This window comes from Elgaria multicarinata, chromosome 3 (assembly GCF_023053635.1).
Source record: "Elgaria multicarinata webbii isolate HBS135686 ecotype San Diego chromosome 3, rElgMul1.1.pri, whole genome shotgun sequence".
Classification (NCBI taxonomy): domain Eukaryota; kingdom Metazoa; phylum Chordata; class Lepidosauria; order Squamata; family Anguidae; genus Elgaria; species Elgaria multicarinata.
The window spans coordinates 38751906-38765531 of record NC_086173.1 but is presented as its reverse complement, the minus strand read 5'-3'; the positions used below and the strand labels follow the sequence as shown (position 1 = coordinate 38765531).

Genomic DNA, 13626 nt, shown 5'->3' with positions numbered 1-13626 from the left:
AATTACCAACCAGGGAGCTGAAGAAGCTTGCAGATGTTATTTCAGAGCTGCTGTCTGTAATCCTAGAGAACGATTGGAGAACAGGTGAGGTGCCAGTGGATTACAGATAAGCAAATTTTCCTATTTTCAAAAGGGGAGTGAAAGGTGGACCTAGAAAACTACAGACCAGTCAGCCTGATGTCATCACTGGGCAAAATTCCAGAACAGATTTATTAAGTGATTTATATGTTAGGATCTAGAAAATACTGCATTGATTTCTAAGAACCAGCATGAATTTATCAAGCATAAATCATGCCACACCAGCCTTACCTCCTTTTCCTGATAGTTACTAGTGGACATCAACAGGGCTTCCCAAGATATCCTTGCTGACAAGGTTGCAAAATGGAGGTGGTGGTGGATGATACTAAACTTAGGTAGATCCACAGCTGGTTGAACAACAGTGCACAGGAAGTGCTCATTAATGGATGTGCATCAGCTTTGAGGGAAGTCTTGAGTGGACTGCCACAGGGCTCTGTCCTTGGCCCAGTGCTGTTCATATTTATATAAATGATGTGTATGGAGGTGTAGCTGGGATGCTTAATCAGATTTGTAGATAACATGGAGCTAGAAGGGATAGCTAGCGCCATGGACCATCTTGTCAAAAGAAACCACTGGTTAGAAACCAACAAGATGAAATTGGATAAAGATAAACGCAAAGTCCTGCATTTAACCACCAAAAAAATCAAAGGCTCGGGTACAGGGAGTGTGTCCAAAAGAAGGTGGCCAGCATGGTGAGCAGTCTGGAAACCAAGTTGTATGAAGAATGGCTGAAAGAGGTAGATATGTTTAGCCTGGAGAAGAGAAGATTAAGAGCAAACATGACAGCATTCTTAATATTTGAAGGGCAATCATGCAAAAGATGCTGCAGACGTGTATCTTGTTCTCTGGAGGGTAGGACTAGGTTGCAGCTAAATATTTGGAGAAACGTCTTAATGGTATGAGCTATTCAACAGTGGAACAGGCTTGCTCCAGGAGGGGGTGGAGACATATAAGCAGAGTCTAGATGGCTGTCTTGTCAGGGATGTTGTAGTTGCATGCTGCCCTGCAGTTCCTACATTGAGCAGAGGATGTAATTTGATGACCTCAGATCCTTTCCAACCCTATGCTTTTGTTAATATCTGGCTGTTGAAAACTTACTTACAACACGTTAGTTTTATGAATTTGAATTAAGTGTCGTGTTTTTTTGTCAAACTTGTATGTCTAGAAGGAATCTAACCAAACATTTGTAGATATATTTTACTTACTTATTTTTAAAACGTATTGCCCACTTTTCATTGTAAACTAATCCCAAAACAGGGCACAATACTAATAAAGCACAATAAAATCATACTGTCAAACCATAAACAATACAAATTTTAATTTGAGGTAGTTTAATTATAATGTTATTTGGACTGTTTCATTGGAAATGTTCAGGACTGGCCTTACCAGTAGGCAAAGTGAGGCAGGTGCTGTGAAAGCACAGCAAATTTGCTATTTATTATCATTGTGTTTTTTGCCATGGAGAGGCACTTATGGGACCACCCCCTCTCTGGTAGCAAATTAGCATGTCTGGACTTGGGTACTATGCACCTTGATTTAGGGCTTGAGGGGCACCCTTTGCTGCTCTGACCCAAGCAGCAAAATGTCTTGGGCTGACCCTTTACATAGCTTCCATCTAATAATCCAAAATAATTTCAAGATATGAATGGAAGTTGTGGTTGAGTGAATCCTAAACCTTAATAATGTTGGTACTTTTTTTTTATTGTGATATTTTGACAAAAGAAAACAAAAAAGAAGAAAAGTAAGTATAGCTACATAAATTTGAATATATCAGTTTTGGTACATGCATACAAAGTGTGTGTGTGTGTGTGTGTGTGTGTGTGTAAAAATACAGCTTCCTGAGAATTAAACATAAACTTCAGATCAAATATTCGAATAAGTATCCATTTTGCAAGTGGCATTTATAAATAACCTGTTATTAGGTCCTCAGTCCATTGCAGTATAGGAGGTGAGTGTTTATCCTTCCGGTATTGTAATATCAGTCTTTTAGCTTTCAAAAAGGCTCAGAGAAGAACTTGACTGATGGATTAAAGACCTTACAACACCTTCTCCATTTGAATGGGTTGTGTATAGATGGTGATTAATGTGAACAGTATAACAGTGCCACCAATGGTGGTCCCTTCCCCAATACTTCTAAATAGTTTTTTTTAAAAAAAAAAAATACTTGCTGTGTTCATTTCAGAGTTGTTGTCTTTTAAAAAAACACCAATTGCCTCCTATACAACGTGATTATATTTTGTTGAAATTTTATCTTCATGATAGGACATCTTGATAGTAGATCTAGTTGTTACTGATTAAAGAAATTCAATGGAAGATTAAAATAAAAAGAATTAGAGATTTTTCAAGATAGAAATTATGGATATGTAAAATATGCTAAACCAGTGGTTCCCAAACTTTTTCAGGTCACTGCCCCCTTGGTTCCACAAACTCATGCCCAGTGCCCCCTACCCTACCCTATAAAAATCATTATTCAGAATAGCGGTTTTCATTGACCCACTAAGGAAGATAGTAACAATAAAATTCAAAACAGTAACAATTAATTGAATATTTATTCAAAATCCGAAGCAACCGCCGCAGGCTTGCTGAGGGAGGGAGGAAAAAGAGAGCGAACGCCTCTGTTTTGCAGCTGGTGGAGCGGGGCACACCAAGCAGGGTATGTCTCTTCATTCGCGTTTTGGTGCTTTTGACACATTACAATTCGCCATTAAAAGGACTCTTCTTAAACTGTATTAATACATGTGTGGATTCTCCCCCTATATGGCTTGGGACTAAACTACCTTCTCCCATAAAAATGTCCCTGGGTTTTAAGACCTTCTGGAGAGGTGCTTCTCAGAAAAGACCACCTCTAATGCCCCCCCCTGCTGCCCCCTTGCCTCTTAACGCCCTATGCAATCCCACCGCCCCCAAGGGGGCAGTACCGCCCACTTTGGGAAACACTGTGCTAAACCATCTTTAATTTTAGGACAACTTTCACAATTCTTACTGTGAAATATTAATTAGTGACAGATGCTTCTATTGCTCTCAGTTTGGAGACCCTGATAGGCTAATATGTGAGAAGGCCAGAGGTTGAACAAAGTGAAATAAAATGTAAAACTGGTTTCTGAAAAATCTGCAAGTGATTCACCCTTCAGATTTATTGTATTACAATATGCCTACTTTATATTAAGATAGCTTATGTACTCTGAATTTAGTAATAACCTATGACTACAATCCAGCAGGGTGAAAGAATGTATGAATTTGGTAGGAGAGATTTTTAAGGGCAAATTTGCTCTTTTGTTCTAGTGACTTTCCCTATAAATTTGGCTCATGACAGATTGGTCAAACATTTAATTCTTGAATTTAAAAAAAATACAGGGATGCTGTGAGGTACTTCATGAGAAAGAAACTCTGAAAAAGGCTTAACAAAGCCTTTAATGGTTAAATTCACTAAAATGGCACATTGTTTTAACTGTTTTAATTGTTTTTACTGCTTTTAAATTATATATTATTTTAACTTGGTTCATGGTTTAATTTGTTTTTAGCTGTGTATATTTATTATTTTATATTGTATACTCTTATCTGTATGCCGCCCTGAGGTCTTTATGATATAGGGTGGGATGCAGATGTTTTAAATAAATAAAAAATACATAAAAAATCAGAAGCAATTGGATGTTCTAATTTTTTTAATGTTGTAACTCAGTTTTAATTATTTAGTCTTCAGAGCAATGATGTGAGGTGGAAAATTTTCCAGCGCTTTAAGTTTTTCATGGGAAATATTTCACTTCATAAGTTTATTACATGAAATACAAATACAATATTAGACAAGGTTGGCAGTTTCAAAGTTACAAGTAATGTTTTTCAGGTGATTATCACTCACAAGTATGTGAGAGAATACTTATTTATTTACAATATTTGTATACCGTTCCACATCTAAGTAGATTTTATGAACTTTCTAAGGATAGTTAAATTTATTTCAGATTTAGCTATAGCAGTTCATGTTGCAGAAAAGGCAAGGAGGCTCTTCTCTCCTCAAAGAGTGTGTTGTCTCTTTTGCAGTGGGAACTGTGAAGTGAAAACAGAAAGCAAAGCTCAAAGTGCCATACTGTCAGATCTTGTGTGCATGTCCCTTCTTTGTTATGTTAAAAATTAGCTAACTTGAATCATTTTGCTGTGCATGTAACATTGAAGAAGATTCTTGAGGAGGTACTTTCCTTGGAGAGTGGTATATTTTATACACATGCAGTTCTTATGGTTGAAATTTAGCAGCGAGAACAACAACTTGTTAAATGGGGCATGGTGCTTCATCACCTGGGAGCCTTTGTTAAAAAGGCTGCACTCTCAGGGTATTTTAGTTTCACCTTATGTTGAATTAAAGAAATTCATCTTTAACTGCCTGTGTTTTAAAATAATTGTTTTAAAATACGTGAACAGTGACTTACAAGATCACTTGAGTATGTGAGAAAACTCTAACAAAATGCTTATTGTACGTCACATTCATTGTATAGCATGCAAGACGCTGCTTTGAAATATATTGTAACCATTGCAATGGATAAAATTCAAGTGAGATTCAATTATACATGATTAAGGAAGGAGGACTGAGGATATTGTACTTGGGGTTTTGAAAATACCTGATTTTTTGCTTCCCAAATTGAAAAGTCCAAAAGTGCATTGGTAACTGTGAATTAATACCTCAGTAAAACAACAGACTGGCAATGACTTGTTGGGCAATTGAGGTTGCAACCCTGAATATATTTTCCTGGGACTAAGTCTCTTTGAGCTCGATGGGGCTTACTTCTGAATAGACGAGTACAGGATTGTAGAGTAAGCCTATTTCACAGAATGGGAAAGGATCTACAATAGCTTTGTCTGTTCTTTTAAGTGGAAAGCTTTGTGCACTTAAGCTACTTTTTCTCCACTTTTCCCCCCTACAATCACTCGAAAAATCTTTTGGAGGGAGCAGTCTGAATCCAAAATGGTAGTTAATCTGGGTCTCTGCTTTTGAATGGGAAGCTCTAGTTAAGGTCTCTGTGTGTTTAAGTGGGGAACAATGCACAATTATGCTACAATGTGAAGTAAAATGTATATAACTTGGAAAAGACTTTTCTAACAAAAAAAATCACATCCTTTTTTAGATTTATTTATTTATTTCATTTTTATGCCGCCCAATAGCCAAAGCTCCCTGGGCAGTTCACAACAATTAAAACCATTCAAAGTATAAAACAAATGGTATAAAAACATGATATAAATACACTACAAAAGCACAACCCGGATAAAATCAGCAACAGTGCCGAAGTACAAATTTAAAATACAAATTTAAAACAGCAAAGTTTAAATTTATAGACTGTTAAAATGCTGAGAGAATAAAAAGGTCTTCAGCCATCCAAGCTTGTGACGTTCAACAGGGGCAGAAACATCCACAGAAATACATCTTTAATTGTAGTTGGTAAAGTTTTGTTCTGTTGTTTTCCCCCTTAAAATACTTGCGCTGTGTTCCTGAATTTAAATTTAATATTCGTTTTACTAATTAGGAAAACAATTACCTTTTTTAAGCGTTATTTTGGAGTGAAATGGAGGACTTTTAAGTATAACCTAAATATTCAGTAAAACTGGCAGCTGAAATAATGGCATGTTACTTACTAGCAGAAAATCCAGAGAGCAAGCGCTACAAGAAGGAAGAGTGGTTTTCTCTTTATCCTTAATTTGATAGTTAAAAATGTACATCTTCTGATTCTGCTGAATGCTGAAAAATGTCTTAATCTGGTTTAGGCCACCTATTGAGAACCAAACAGCCCTTTTACCACTTTCATTATAGCTAGGTTTTCAGTTGTTTTCAAATAAAATATCTTTGAGGTTGTGTTATGGTATTTAAGTTTTAAAGATTAGTTAAGCATCTATTGCTTTCAAGTATAAAATTTTAAAGTAAGCAATTTTTATTTATAATTTTTTGGAAATCTGGGTCTGGTAGAAATGCAGCATTGTAATGAAAAGTTAATTCAGAACTGTAAGTATGGATATGCCCACTTATAATTCTAGTTATCAAGTAAATATTTATTTTTCTCTGTTTATAGGTAGGAGGAGACAAAGAGTACATCGTCCACGTTCTCCAATATTGGAAGAAAAAGACATCCCTCCTCTTGACTTGCCTAAATCCTCCGAGGACTTAATGGTGCCTAATGAGCACATCATGAATGTTATTGCCATCTATGAGGTGCTCCGGAACTTTGGCACTGTCCTTCGCCTGTCTCCTTTTCGTTTTGAGGACTTCTGTGCTGCTTTAGTAAGTCAGGAGCAATGTACACTTATGGCGGAGATGCATATAGTGCTTTTAAAAGCTGTTTTACGTGAAGAAGACACTTCAAATACTACCTTTGGACCTGCTGACCTCAAAGATAGCGTTAATTCGACGTTGTATTTCATAGACGGGATGACGTGGCCGGAGGTTCTGCGGGTATATTGTGAGAGTGACAAGGAATATCATCATGTTCTTCCGTTTCAAGAGGCAGAGGACTACCCTTACGGACCAGTTGAGAACAAAATTGATGTTCTACAGTTTTTAGTGGATCAGTTTCTGACAACAAACATTGCGCGTGAGGAATTAATGTCAGAAGGTGTGATACAATATGATGACCATTGTAGAGTTTGTCACAAACTAGGGGACTTGCTTTGCTGTGAAACGTGCTCAGCTGTGTACCACTTAGAGTGTGTGAAACCACCTCTTGAAGAGGTACCAGAGGATGAATGGCAGTGTGAAGTTTGTGTAGCGCATAAGGTGCCTGGGGTAACGGACTGTATTGCTGAAATCCAAAAAAATAAACCGTACATTCGACACGAACCTATTGGATATGACAGAAACAGGCGGAAATACTGGTTCCTGAACAGGAGGATTGTTATGTAAGTAAATGTTCTAAGCCCATTAACATACCGGCACATGTCGCTTAAATCTGCTTTTCATCAAGGTACGCTTATTTTAACTTGGGGTCAAAATTCGTTGTAGTAACCATCATTGAAATATACCAGGCACCTGGTTGCAATGGCTCAAAACCTACTGTTTGTGCTTTAGAAACATGAGATCAGTCTTTTGCTCTGGCAATGACAAATTTATGTTATTTTGTGTGGGGTTATATTTATTTGGGAGGAAATGTTTTTTATATATTAATTGAAAAAGGAATTTACAATAGTGTTACTTAGCTCCTGTTTCTCCAAAGTGGCAGTTAGTGTATCCCTGACACTACTGTATTTTTAGTATCTTTCTAAGACAGCTCTCACTTATGTTTCACGGAACTCCTGAATTCACGTAATTTGAAATGCAGTAGAGTTATTACGGGGTGTTGGTGTAAAGCAGTAGAACTTGAGTGCAAATACATTTTTTGTAGAGCTATGATTACAGAAACCCCAAATTAGGAATAGCATCAGAAAACATTTCAAATGGCCAGGGATGCTTCTTCCATTTTAATAAGATGACACTTAACAAAAGTCCAAGGGGGTCAGCTCAGCTCACTGATAGTTCTAACAATAAAATTTGAAAACTTGTTTATTTTATGGCCCCCTATTAGAAACAAAAAGATTGCAACTGCAGTGAAATTACCAATAGACAACAACTAAGCGACTTGTGAAGCAAGGAAATTTTCACAGCTTCTCTGCTACTTGCAATTTAAAACACATAGAAGTCAAATCTACTGAGTAACAAACTCTGCCTGCCACCAGTGTCTCTTTGCACGTATTGTCCAGGTACCATGGGTGATGATTCCCCAACTTCAAGTATAACCTGATGGGATCTGAGCTGGTGGTGACTGAGCAAGAAAGAGATCTTGGGGTTATGATGGACAGATCGATGAAAATATCAACCCAGTATGCGGCCACTTTAAAGAAGGCAAACTCCATGTTAGGCATTATAATGAAAGGAATTGAGAATAAAACTGCCAGTATCATACTGCCTTTATACAAATCCATGGTGCGACCACATTTAGAATACTGTGTACAGTTCTGATCACCATACCTACAAAAAGATATTGCAGAGCTGGAAGAAGTGCAGAAAAGGGCAACTAGAATGATCAAGGGACTGGAGCATCTCCCCTATGAGGGAAGGTTACAACAGCTGGGATTGTTTAGCTTGGAAAAAAGGAGGCTAACGGGAGACCTGATAGAGGTGTACAAAATTATGCATGGTGTGGAGAATGTGGATAGGGAGACATTTTTCTTCCTCTCTCAAAATACTAGAACCCGGGGTCATCCCATGATGCTGATTGGTGGGAGATTCAGGACAAATAAAAGGAAGTACTTCTTCACACAGCAGATAGTTAAATTATGGAATTCACTACCATAAGATGTAGTGATCGCCACCAATTTGGATGGCTTTAAAAGGGGGTTGGATAAATTCCTGGAGGAGGAGGCGATCAATGGCTACTAGCCCTGATGGTTATGTGCTACCTCCAGTATCTGAGACAATAAGCCTGTGTGCAACAGTTGCTGCAGAACGTGGGTGGGAGGGTGCTGTTGCACCATGTCATGCTTTGTTAGTCTTTGGTCGACAGCTGGTTGGCCACTGTAGGAACAGAGTGCTGGACTAGATGGACTCTTGGTCTCATCCAGTATGGCACTTCTTATGTTCTTAATTTTTTCTGAAGTGCTGGTAGAACACTTTTTGATGCATAGTAAAATGTTTTTTCAAGTGCCACAGTTGCCTGTTTTTTGCTGATGATCATGCTAAGCTGATAAAATGTCAGAAATGTAGCTCTAAACCAAGATAGATATGTTCCACTTTATTTAACCATAATTGGTCAGGTTGAATGTTTGGTAAAAGTGAGAAGAATCAATACTGTCTTGTAGCACAATGGCAGGAACCACCTGCTGCACCTTGAACCTGCATGGCATACTCACTGGTGGCATGCAGAGTTGCACAGTGATATCAGAGAGTGGAAGGATGGAGGGGTCTTGGACAGCTCTGTCATGCTTGATACTTACTTTGAGCGTGTCCTAGCTTGTTTTGGGGGCAGCAAGCCAGGATTCCTGGTTTGGACAACAGACTAAACAATCACTTCCTGGTTTGTTTAGCCTTGTGCTAGTGGGAAGGAGTTAAGTGGGAACAGGTGGGCTGCATGCACAACCAGCAGCTAGTTCATCATAAGCCAGAATTTTCTGAAATCCTGGTTTATTGTTCTATGCAAACACTGCTCTCTCTTCCTTCAACCTGAACTAAACCATCCCACCTGCTTTCTGTTTCTACTTAGCTGGAGTCGTTAGTCATTCTACTTACTGAGACTGTTTTGTTCTGCTACTTCTTCCTTTTGTTGTGTTAACGTTAAATCTGGGGCTGGGTGGGTGGGGAGGAAACAGTTCCCCAGGCTTCCACATGTTTTTGTAGAAATATTTCATTTTCAGTTGGAAGAAATCAGTTGCTTATATTTGTAGCAGAACATTATCTTGTCAAACTGGACACCCTTTTTTGTCTTATTGAAAGCTTTCAGTACAATTTAATCAAGATTGTTATATACTTCATAACCAAGCTAAAATAATTACACATCCAAAAAGTTGACTTTTTTTTTTTTGCAACATGTGTATAGGCTATTCGGGTGGAGTAGATTTATATAACAATCTTCTGAATTTTGTTTTTGCTGTTTATATATTGTTTGCTGGTTTTGCTAGTTATGGAAGAGGAAAGGACACTAAAGCCTTCTCCTACAGCTTTGACAATCTTATACTGTTTGTTTTATAGTTTGAATGGTTTTAGTTTTTGTGAACCGCCCAGGGAGCTTTGCATATAATGAGTTGTTGTTGTTGTTGTTGTTGTTGTTATTATTATTAAAACACTTGTCTGGCTTCTGAGGTTTCAGTAGCCATTGCCCACACCTTTTCAAGGAAATTTTTGTAGCTCTGCTTGTTGAAACTTGATTTTTTTAAAGAGAGAAAAGCTGAGGTTCTTAAGAAGCTGAATTCTGTGCCTTCTACCATATTCAGCTTTTCCCCCCCTGTGGAATCATGGAATACATTTTTTTAACTAGCTGCCTGTGTAACTGACAGGTAAATATATGAGAAACGAGTGAATTTAATTTAATATAGAAGATAGCTGTATCTAATGTAATGGTAAATCTTCTTCATTGTTCAAAAACTGCATGGAACTCGGTTATAGATGGCAGTTTTTCACTGTGTATTCTTACAGTAAAACCTCATGTGAAAAGAGATCAGGCATGATGAGTCTCTGTCTGCATGTAGATTTTATGCTAATCTGTATCTAAAAATGCCTTGTAGTTTTGTGTGATGCTGCCTTTTAGTCCTTTTTAGTGTAAACATGCTATCTGGCTCTATGAAGTCCAGCATCGACATGCAGACGTATGTTGCTGTAACTTATATAGCAGCTACCTTTTGTTAAAGAACAATGAAGTTCTTGAGGGGGAAAAGACCCTCTGTATAAAGCCTTGAATTTTGATAGATTGGTGGATAATTATCTGTTTCCAGAATATTTTCATTTAGCTTGTACGTACACCCCCACCCACCCCAATTGATTTCTTCGAGATTCAGGGTAGGCGTGTAAATAGCTGCTTGCCAAGCAGGAATTGCTTCCAGGAAATAAAGCGTTTTAATTGTAAAATGGAAGAATTCTTCTTTCAGGCTTAAATAACTTAACACTGGCATTTTAGAGAAAGCAGCTAGTTATTTTTTAACACTTAAATTGCAAGGCTGATTTAGACTTAGGGTAACCATATGAAAAGGAGGACAGGGCTCCTGTATCTTTAACAGTTGCATAGAAAAGGGAATTTCAGCAGGTGTCATCTGTATATATGGAGGACCTGGTGAAATTCCCTCTTCATCAAAACAGTTAAAGTGCAGGAGCTATACTAGAGTGACCAGATTTAAAAGAGGGCAGGGCTCCTGCAGCTTTAACTGTTGTGATGAAGAGGAAATTTCACCAGGTTCTCCATTTATACAAATGACAGCTGCTAAAACTCCCTTTTCAATACAACTGTTAAAGATACAGGAGCCCTGTCCTCCTTTTCATATGGTCACCCTAGATTTAGTATAACTTTGCACCCATAGGAGAATGTAGCTCATCTGGTTGGTTGTCAGTCTGTTGCATTATGTTGTTGAATGTCTGTACTTATTTATCAGCAATATTTATGTACCACTTCTCATTTTAAACAAATCCTGAAGCAATATTTATATACTTATTTATCAGCAATATTTATGGACTGCTTCTGAATTTAAACAAATCCTGAAGCATGTGTAGAAGAGATATAATCCAAATATTGTTATTGGGGAAGTTAATATCATGGCTATTATATTATGTAACTAGATAGAGAATTCACTGATGGAACTTGGATGTGATTCAGTATTAGTCCATATCAATGGTGAACATCTTTTTGGGCTCATGGCTGCATTTGGAATTTTGGGGGCATCGGCACAAAATGGCATCTGTAGGGGGAGGGCATGGTTAATCAAAACATGGCAAGAAAATTAAAGCCAAATCTTATCAGTAAAACCTGGATCTTCATGAATTTGCATGATTTTACACCCCCTCCCTATTGATCTAAAGCTTACCTTTGTGTCTATAGCCTCCACAGTAAAAATCACAGATCTAGTGTTGTGCCACCATGGTACAAAAATATGGATCCAAGGCGTAAATCTTGGATGCCAACAAAACCTCAGTTGAATCACAAGAATACACCTGGTTTGGGGGGAATCTCACATAAAAATCTTGAGAATCAATAGGGATTCATGTTTCAGATCCATGAATTGGGCCATGGCAGTGCTGGTAAGTGCCAGATATATGTTTTCTTTTAGAGTGTGCAATGTAAACACAAATGTAAACTTCAGTTTGAGAGTGGATCCCATGTAAAAAACATGCAAATTCAAGTAAATCTGTCTTAATTCTACTGTATCTAACTTTCCATCATTACGAAGTGTGTGTGTGTGTGTGTGCCTGTGTGCATGTTTTTGTTTTTCTCTCACCCACTTTCTCCGCTCCTGTGCACTCCCATCTCTGTCCTTCACCTCTTCCTATTGCTGCATTGTTCTCTCTTCCCTGGATGCTGTCTAAGTCCCATGCCACGCTATTTCCCCCCCCCCTACACACACACACATACCTTACCAGGCAACAGCAGCCCCTTCTTTTCTTTTGGCATTTTTACCAGGAGGCTGGGTGCACTGCAAAGTGAAGTACTGGCCTCTATCCGCCTGTCGTCATCTTTTCATAAGAATGCCCAGAGGCATTCTGGGAAAATGAAGATAGTGGGGAATTTTTGAAATTTTCTTATGGATTCTGAGGCAGGGATAGCAGGTCTATATAGTTGTGTGTGTACATATAAAAGCCATCTTGCCAGATTCCAGCACAATCTAGTAAAGCAACAAAAGAAGCTCTGGGCTGGAAAATGAAATGAAAAGCCTGGTCTGCTCAATTTGCAGTTGCTGGTACTGAGTTAAAAGGAGGGACTCGACAAAACCTAGCCTCAAATCAGACACTGGGGTCACAAAAAACGGGTGGCAGGTTAATCTTCCTCCCCTAATGGTGCTTCTGAATGCACTGCCTTGGTGGGTTTTAAGGAAATAAGGTGGCATATAAATGTTGTTGTTGTTAATAATAATAATAATAATAATAATAATGATGATGATGATGATGAATATCCACCCTATATTTGGTCCCTATAAGGAGGTGGCTATCATTCACTCCACTGAGGAAAAATAAAGCATTGTATTTGGGGGGTTCTAGTTTATGTTTTATTAGGTTAGGTTGATTCCGAGTGGTCTGCATTTGTGTATATTCTGCCTGTATGCAGAGAGCACAGCTGCACTGTAGTCTCTTGTACCTCTCAGGATTACTTTCACATGTACTATCTATCATAGCGACAAGCATTTTGTTACTATTTGATAAGTGGGACTTGGGTTCAGAAGAAAACATGGTTATATTGTGTAATGGTTAGCACAGAGGTTTATTTGCCCAAAGCGTATATTTATTAAGGTGCAATATGGCCTTTTCATCTATTTGGTCAATCCCTCTATCATCCAGATGACCAGGAGACATTATGTCATGCATTTCTCATTCCTTTGTCATCTCTGATGCTGTATTTTTAAAGTATATATTCTACCATGTCATCTGTTAATGTGTTGTGTCTTTTCTGTTTAACTTCATGCACTTGTCTCTGGTGGTTTGGTTCCTTTGATAAAGGAATTGGATTGATATTGTACTCATTCATTATGTTACTTGGGGCACAAGTATATTGATTGTGCCATCACTGCTCAGAAGCTTCCAAACTCGAAGGCTTCTGGGATTCATATACTCTGCCTGGCTGAAGCCCATCTAGCAATGTCGCCTTGGAGAGGGGAGGGGAGGAGGCTGAAGGAGGCTCAAGGTATCTCATATCCTGGCCTACCAGGGACCATAGGATTGCTTTCTTAATAACTTAAAGAAAATACATTTTTGGAGATGGACGTTTGCCTGTGGAAAAAATATAGCAGTTGAACATTTTCCACCCCACATAATTGCCTCTATGCCATATGGAGATTACTATATCCTATAGACAAGGGATTTTCTCTCTCCTTTGTGTACAACAGTTGCTTGTATTGAGTTGGTTCCAAAGT

General features: G+C 38.2%; 1 protein-coding gene across 4 annotated transcripts in view; it reads left to right on the top strand.

The window, feature by feature from the left end:
- Window positions 1-13626, top strand: part of BPTF (bromodomain PHD finger transcription factor) — an 83661-nt gene that overhangs the window by 5906 nt on the left and 64129 nt on the right. For all 4 annotated transcript variants that reach the window (XM_063120029.1, XM_063120025.1, XM_063120028.1 and 1 more), the window contains exon 2: window positions 6126-6948. In XM_063120029.1, the coding sequence (XP_062976099.1) occupies window positions 6126-6948 (823 nt within the window). The remainder of the gene's footprint in view (window positions 1-6125; window positions 6949-13626) is intronic.